The following is an 8,334-nucleotide window of genomic DNA, read 5'->3' on the forward strand; positions in this document are numbered from 1 at the left end:
TCGCTGCCAATCACCGCAGCCAGCTCATTGACCGGCACGAAGACCGGCCAATCGGCTTCCTTAGCCCCGCCCTCGACGCCAGAACGGCCGGGCAAGCTAGATGGAGAGCGCGCGGTGAAGGCACGGGGAGGGCGCGGGCGCTTGCGCAGTAGGGTGGCCGCTCCCGGCCGCGTGCGGCGCGCAGGTCGGCGCAAGCGCGGAGGCCGGGGCAGTTGGCCGGCGCGCCACCGCGCATGTGTGTCAACTACCAGGGTGGGTGCCGGGCCGGAGGCTTTAGAGTAACAGCGCAGGTGAGGTGCCCGAGCCGGCCGGCGTGCGGGTTGCGCTGGGGCCGCGGGGGGCCCTTTCCAGCCTTAGCTGCGGGAGGAGCAGCGGCACGGGCCGCCTCGGGAGCTGGGTCTCTGGGGCCGGCTGGGTGGCAGAGCCCTTCTCGGGGCGCGCGGCGAGTCCCCGCGCGCGCCCCCCGCGCTCCTTCCGGCAGGTGCTTCCCGCAGACGCCCGCCTGCTGTCCCGCCCGGAGCGCGCCCCCGGGGCTCCCGTCCCGGCTCCCCAGCGCCCTCCTCCTGCGCCCCACTCCCGCCCCACGGAGATGGTGGGGAGCCGGGGCCTCGCAGGGCAGGAGGGGGGCTGCTGCTGCGGAACGGAGCCGTGGTGGAAGCGCCGCTCGCGGGAGGCTCTTCGTGAAGGTCTGGGCGTAGTTCACGACCGCTCTGTGCTGAAGGGCGGGAGCAACGGTGACAGACCTGCTTGCGAGCTAGCGCAGCACCGTGAGAGCGCCGGCGACTCCGCGGCCGCGCACCTTTGGCCGTGACATAGAACAGGACCTGCTCTCCCGCGCGCGCCTCCCGAGATGCGCCGGAGAGAGCCCGAACTGTCGCTAGTAGTGACAGCGTGGGTTGTCGGGCCTGTAACGCTATGATTCTTCCCCAGGCACCACACCTGCTGGTGTCCCGATGGAGCAGCGTGCTGGCCATCCCAGCGGAGAAGGTGTGTGTCCGAGGCCCTGCACGCCCCCCCCCCCCCGCCACACACACACCAAAGCCAGGCCTCTTTAATTGCTCAGAATTTGGGAAAGTGATTCTAGTTGTATTTTTTTTTCCCCTCTTCTCTCTGTTAAGTGGAACGTATTTGTGGCTGTTCTACGGTTTCCCATCAAATGGAAACGTTGCTGGGGCGCCTTGCGGGCTCCCTCAGCAGAGCTTGTGGCTCTTGAGCTCAGGGTCACGAGTTTGAGTTCCATTCTGGGCGTAGACCTTCCTTTATAAATGAATAAATAAAGTAAGTACATTGCTGTCTTCCCAGTGCCTAGAACTGGATCTGTTACATGATAGTTGCTCGAAGACACGTTGAGGGAATACATTGTTCTTCCTTTGTTTTCCCTCTTACTGCTTAGAACAGGACTCCATGTGCAGGGATTCCAGGAGACCTAGTGTTGGGAAGAGTAAACAGATACTCCGTCGGGGGCGGGGCGGCGGCGGCGCAGTCCCACTCAGTCCCACTCAGCGGACTGGGAGGTGCCTGGAGCAGCCGACTGCAGAGCCAGCCACTTAACCGTGGGTGGAGTAGATGACTCCCACCGGAGGGGCGGGCTGTGTCACAGCTTAGAACGGACTGTCTTCACAGTCATCGGGGCTGGTAAAGAGCATAACCATGGAGCCCCCAGGCCCGGACTTAACCCCAGCACTGCCACGTGGCTAGTTGTGGAATCCTAAGCAAATTTCCTAACTTAAGTTTTTTCAGATAAAATGTGGAGAAAGCTACCTACTTCTTAAGGTCATTGTGAGAAATAGATAATGTCCATAAAGCACCTGTTCCCTTTATTTTCTGTGTTCTGTGTCCTGATGCTGCTTCCCAGCCTCCTTCCCCTTTGTATTGTCGGAGGTGTGGTTCCTTCACGTGCGTTGTGTGTCAGTATTCCTCCCACCCTCACACCTTCCAGCCTGGTGGAAAATATATCCTCCTATACCTAGGAAGGGACTGAATTGTGGAGAAGTGCATTTGTATGGAAGTTAGATTTTTTTCCAATGGTGACATTAATCTCGAGACCCCCAGTTTCAGCTTCTGTCTTCGTACCATCCTGCAGGAGCCTTCGAATGACAGATGAGACGTGGGGAAAAGGAAATGGGGGGCCTACAGCAGGGCTTGGAAGATGCACAAACGCAGCCTAAAAAAACCCCAAAGACGAGTTTCCTTCACCTTCACTAGGAGTAGTAGGGAATAAAACAGATTTGCATTTTCATATGCCTTTTTTTTTTTTTAAGATTTTATTTTATTTGACAGAGAACACAAGTAGGCAGAGAAGCAGGCAGACAGAGGAAGGAAGCAGAGAGCCTGATGGGGGGCTCATCCCAGGACCCTGGGATCATGACCTGAGCCGAAGGCAGAGGCCTTAACCCACTGAGCCACCCAGGCGCCCCAACAGATTTGCATTTTCATAGGCCCAGTGAGTCTCCAAGTAGAGAGGACCTCAGCCTGGCACCCGGCTATGAGGACTCTCTGCCCCCTGCCCCGGGGTGGGGTCCCCTCCTCTGTTGTACTTGGAGTTAAGGACAAGAACATGACGTCTTCCTTCATTCAACCTGCCTGTCACACCTCTGCCCCAGGCTTGTTTTTTCTGAAGACAGCCGTCCTTAATCTTCATCCCCAGATCCCGGCTGAGATAGGATCGCTTTGGGGAACACATTCCCCGGCTGCCCAGATGGGTTCTAGGTTAGGTGCTCTCTCACTCTTCCCGGTAGAATGACACACATGCTCAGTTGCTTAGTGGCTGTCTACACCGCAGGGCTGTCAGCTCCCTGAGAGTCGCTTAGTGGCTGTCTACACCGCCGGGCTGTCAGCTCCCTGAGAGTCGCAACCACGTGGGTCTGCTTGCTGTGGCATTGTCAGTGGTGGACACTCACGGGCATCGAGCTGTCTCCTAGGTGTGGAAGTGAACCGGCGGAGTCTTTCTGTCCCCCTTGATCTCGGCCTGGCAATGACTCGCAGTCTCCCTTGGAGACCCAGACGCTTTGCCTCTCTCCATCCGCTGCCTCTCTGTACGCTTGGCTGCTTCCTTCTCATCTTCAAACTCCCGAGGAAGAGCTCCCCAAGGTCCCATTTTTGCTCTCCCATTTTTTCACTCTAGAGAGCTGATTTATTTTTGCACCTTCCTTCTCCCCTTTTTGGGGCTGGCCTGGCAGTTTGACTTTTCCCCTGAGCTCAGTGCTACCTCTGGCTGTTTTTCTAGGCATTTCTACTTGGACTGTCTTGTCTCCACTCATTCACTATGTCCAAAATGTGAGTTACGTTAATCTGATGGGAACCCGACCCAGACTTCCTTGGGTAAACAAGGAAATTCAGAGGCTTGTGCAGTTGGGAGGGAGGCTGAGATGGTGGCAGGACAGGAAGAAGGCCCTGCGGGAGCGGGGGCCTCCTGGGCTGCACTGAGGGACATGCTGCCTGCAGCCGTCTGTCCGTCCATCTCTCCCCTGCGCTCTTGTCTGTGCTCTCTTGCTTGTGTCTGCTCCTTGTGGCATGCTGGCCAAATTCAGTAGCTTTCCTCTGCCCCAACTTCACATTTTCCCAGCATAGCAGATCAGAAGAAAGCAAGCTGCTTGGACAGCAGGGTCCGTATGTGCACTCCACCCCGGCCCCTCGTGCTTACGCTTGGATCAGCCACATGGCCAAGGAGGATGAGATACCGTGGTTGGCCTGTGTTGGGTCCCAGGCCCTTTCCTCCTGGGGAGCCGGGCCTGGTGCGGTCCCAACCAGAATGGCCTGGAATCTGAGAAGAGTAGTTTTTCCAGAGGAAGTGTTGCTCACTAAACAAAATTGTCACATGTCTTCTGTGGGACCCATGACCTTCTCCCTACAAATGCACTTTTCCTTCTAACTTAATTATTTGTGCCAAAGATTATGTATTTCCCCGTTCAGAACTTCTTTCACATCCAGCCTCTTTTAATTCCTGTAAATTAATAAAATAGAGTTTTTATCACATTTTCTGATCCTAAAAGGCTCAGTGGCTTTCCACCGGATCCAGGAGAAAGCCGGAAGTCTCAGACTTACTGTTGTGAAGGGCCCCCCGCGGCTCACCTGCTCTCCTGAGCCTCTTTCCTCCCCACTTGAGGTATCTTTTCTGGTAGATACCCTCTCCTGGCCTGGGGTCTTCCCTGACTCCCAGACTTGTCTTGAGCTCTTGTTCCTTTCCGGAAGCATCCATTTCTGCATCCAGTCACATACTTAGGATAACTATGAGATAAAAGGCCTCGTTTTCGGGGCACCTGAGTGGCGCAGTCGGCTGAGGGTCTGACTTGATGTAGGATCGGCTCGTGATCTCCGGGTCGTGAGATCGAGCCCTGCACCTGGCTCCATGCTCAGTGCAGAGTCTGCTTGAGATTTTCTCTCTCAAATAAATAAGTAAATCTTAGAGATAATAATAACAATAATAGCAACAAAGGTCTCATTTTCACCCAGATTGTCAGAAGCGCATTATTTAGGTCCTTGGGTGGTTATTTTTTTTTTAAGATTTTATTTATTTGTTTATGTATTTATTTGACAGAGATCACAAGCAGGCAGAGGGATAGGGGGGAAGCAGGCTCCCTGCTGAGCAGAGAGCCCGATATGTGCCTCAATCCCAGGACCCCAGGACCATGACCTGAGTGGAAGGCAGAGGCCTATCCCACTGAGCTACCCAGGCGTCCCGGTCCTTGAGTGGTTATATCTCACATTTCGTCATCAGTGTGCTATTCGTCTGCCAAAGAGATAGGCCCTGGGAAGCCACGAGTTCGAGACCCTGTGATGCACGAGTGTCCAGCACAGGAGTAAGCACGTGGCACACGTCCACGAGAACTTGTCAGATGTTAGCTGAGCCCATCCCTGCTTGGCTTCCCCTACTCCCACTGTGGTTTCTTTTTTGTCTGTCTTACGTCACTTCCTTCGGAGCTATTCAGCCCAGGGCCTTGGTACCTGTGTTCATAGACCAAAGGCAGGGGTCGAGTTAGGAAGGCCGTCCCTTGTGAGAAGTGACTCTGAGTAGTTGCCTCTGATTTTGTTCCAGCCAAAGAGGAAAGTAACGCCGTGCCTCTTTGTCCAGCCAAACCCTCCCCTAGCTTTATTAATCTTCCAGCAAGTTCCCCACCAGCCGCTTCCCTGAGCATCCAGAAAACAAAGCTGCCCTCAGGTAAGGATTTGGGGGAGGCGTTCCGCAAGGGACCCAGCGCTGGAGGGGGAGGGCTTGCACGCAGGAAGCGGCCTGAGCTCTCTCCCAGTTGATCTGGAACCAACCCCGGGTCACTGGCAGCTTGCGGATTGTTCATTCAACTGATTGCATTTTCTTCCGGATTCTACCAATTTGTGTTGGTTTCCTTATTCGCATATTTACTGGGCTAAGCGGGACTGAAAGGAAGATTGTATTGCTTGCTAGTAACTTTAGTTAAAAAGCGGCCAGGGAAGGAAACGGTAGGCAGTCGCTCCCATTCCCGTGGGGAAACCCGTGGGTGTTTCGGACACCTACAGGGAGACTACCAGGCACTAGATTATATGACAGGTCATGACAACAGTTTTTGCTGACCTCAGAGTTTAGCAAAGGAGCCAAGGCCAATAAATACACAAGAAATAGGCACATCACTGCCAGAGTTACCCAGGAGCCGGCTGCAGTCGTTGAGAACAGTAGAAAAGTGACGTGAGACAACAGGAGGGACTGCGGGTCCCCGCTGACCCCACGCTGCACCAGGCTGTGGAAGGATCACAGATCGTCTCACTCACTCATCAGTATGTTCCGAATACTTAGGCACCAGCACACTTCTAGGTGCTGGGGATAGAACAGCGAACGAATCAGAGCTTCCTGCCTTCCCGGAGCTTACGTTCTAGAGGGAGGCTTAGACAACCATTAAACAAGTGATTGCAGAACAGGCTATGTGATCACAAGTACTATGGGGAAAATTTGGCAAGGGAGAAAGTAACAAATCCCAGTGACAGTTTTCCAGTTAAAATAGTGTGGCTGGGTAGGTGACAGCAGAGCACAGGTGTGTGCGGGCTGAGTTGTGCAGGGACGACCGGAGCCCTCCCTGCTGCGGTACCGTCTCTGAGTCTCCCCCCTGCCCCCGGTGCACCTCCTCTGCTCTCCCTCAGGAGTTGACCACAAGCCCACGGAATGCCTGGGACTCCTGGAGTGTATGTACGCCAATCTCCAGCTCCAGACCCAGCTCGCCCAACAGCAGATGGCTATTTTGGAAAATTTACAAGCGTCCATGACACAGCTGGCTCCTGGGAGGGGAAGCAAGAACTCTACTCTCCCAGCCTTACCCCGCAGCCTGTTGTTAAATCACCTGCCCCAGTCCACTAAATGAGTCGTGGAACTAAGTCACTGTGTGCGTCTTCTGCTTTCTCCCTGGCAAGCCCTCGGTGGAACCCAGTGTATAGGAATCCTGCACATGGCTGGTTCACAGTCAGTGCTCGCAGGGTGCAAAGCACTGGGCGAGCCACTGGGGATACGTGTCACGGTAGAGACCGTCTTGGGATATTTAGCATCTAACAAGGCAGCTAAGATAATTCCTTGCAAAATGTAGCAGTCCTTGGAGGGGGCCTGGAGGGAGGCTGCAGGGGGGCTGCAGGGGAGGGCGTTTTTAGGGAGGGCAGCTGTACCCATTTTGGACTCTGTGAAGGGGTGGGCGTGGGGGCATAGGGAGATAAAGTAAGGGGGGGTTCATGTCAGTGGAGGGGCTTGGACAAGGACCTTGAGGTAGGAGAATAAGTAACTAGAAATTAGGAGGAGAAGCTTTCCTCCCCAACAGAGGATGTGAGGGAGAACGGAGAGAGCGGAGATCTGACAAGGCAGCTTCCCCGGGCAGTGGGGCTGACCGCAGCCTCTAGAAGCTCTGATTCTATTGGAGGCGCTGAAGAGCCGTTGGAAGCCTTCAGAGAGCAGCAGGGCACGTGTAAGGTCATGGAAACACCACGGGCAGGCATTCTGGGGTGGAAGGGCAATGGCACTCGTGAGACCTAAATCAGTTGATAATGTAATCTGATGTGAGACTACTGTTGGCCAGATAAGGGGGTTAGAAACAGACAGGTCATCTCCTCAGGACGGAGTGGGGGGATCTGAGCTGTACTGCAGAGGACTGACTTCCAGCTTTGAACTTGAAACACCAAGACACGGCACATGGAAATTTCTCTGCGGGGAAGTCAGTTTAGCTTTCATGAGGGGTCAGGTCCAGCCATAAATTTCCAGTATTTGAGAAGAGGACACATGAGCTTAGCTTAGCCACGTGAGCCACACTGGGTCGTCACTTTCACAGATGCGTTGGCAAATTACTCTCAAGACTGGTTCCTTTTCCCCAGACGCCTTCTCTTCCTGTGAAATGCAGGGGAAGAGCTGGGTTGGTTTGCAGAGGTGGGGAGGAGGGAAAATAGTGATTAAGAAGAGGGTTTCAGGGGCGCCTGGGTGGCTCAGTGGGTTAAAGCCTCTGCCTTCGGCTCAGGTCATGATCCCAGGGTCCTGGGATCAAGCCCCGCATCAGGCTCTCTGGTCTGCAGGGAGCCTGCTTCCTCCACTCTGTCTCTGCCTGCCTCTCTGCCTACTTGTGATCTCTTTCTGTCAAATAAATAAAATCTTTTTTAAAAAAGATTTTATTTATTTATTTGACAGAGAGAGATACAGTGAGAGAGGGAACACAAGCAGGGGGAGTGGGAGAGTGTGAAGCAGGCTCCCCGCAGAGTAAGGAGCCCAGTGCGGGGCTCCATCCTCAGACCCCGGACCCCAGGATCATGACCTGAGCCGAAGGCCGATGCTTAACGACTGAGCCACCCAGGCGCCCCTGCACTACCAAGTTTACTGAAGCATTTGTACAGTAGCTAAGATCTGGAAACAACCTAAGTGCCCATCAAATGACAGATGGACAAAAGGGCTGTGGTCCATATGCCCCGTCCAGCTCAGCCATGACAAAGGAGGATTTCCTGCTGTTTGCAACAACATGAATGCTCTTGGAGCTCGCAACGCCGAGTGAGGGACGCCAGAGAAAGGCCGGCACTCCGCAATGCCACTCATGGAGCCTAACAAGCCAAACTAAAAAGAGCAGTAAACTGGTGGTTACCAGGGGATAGGGAATTGGGGACAAAAAAGTTATATTTAAGGGTACAGAATTGTAAAGAGTCTTAAGCCGTAGCAATTTAATGCACAGTATAATGAATATAGCAACGATATTGCAATGGCAATCATATTGCAGTATATAAATGTATCAAAGTAACATTGTACACCTTAAATTTAGGCAGTGTTATTTGCCTAATATATTCAATAAAGTGTTTTTTATTTATTTTTTACTTATTTTTATTTATTTTTTTTCTTGAAGTGCTTGGGTA

The 8,334-nt window shown here is 53.6% G+C and overlaps 1 protein-coding gene across 2 annotated transcripts; it reads left to right on the forward strand.

The window, feature by feature from the left end:
* Nucleotides 1–182: 182 nt before the first annotated feature.
* Nucleotides 183–6,336, forward strand: TSACC (TSSK6 activating cochaperone). Of its 2 annotated transcripts, none has more exons than XM_032845001.1 (4): nt 183–290; nt 931–987; nt 5,036–5,158; nt 6,109–6,336. In XM_032845001.1, exons 2-4 carry the CDS (start codon nt 954–956, stop codon nt 6,324–6,326), a joined length of 375 nt encoding a protein of 124 aa, XP_032700892.1. In that variant the 5' UTR covers nt 183–290; nt 931–953; the 3' UTR covers nt 6,327–6,336. The 2 variants fall into 2 exon arrangements, with proteins under 2 accessions (XP_032700892.1, XP_032700891.1); XM_032845000.1 differs by having other exon boundaries at nt 190–291; nt 937–987.
* The last annotated feature ends 1,998 nt before the right edge of the window (nt 6,337–8,334 follow it).

The sequence above is a fragment of the Lontra canadensis genome, unplaced genomic scaffold (genome assembly GCF_010015895.1).
Source record: "Lontra canadensis isolate GAN:19392208 unplaced genomic scaffold, GSC_riverotter_1.0 scaffold160, whole genome shotgun sequence".
Taxonomy (NCBI): domain Eukaryota; kingdom Metazoa; phylum Chordata; class Mammalia; order Carnivora; family Mustelidae; genus Lontra; species Lontra canadensis.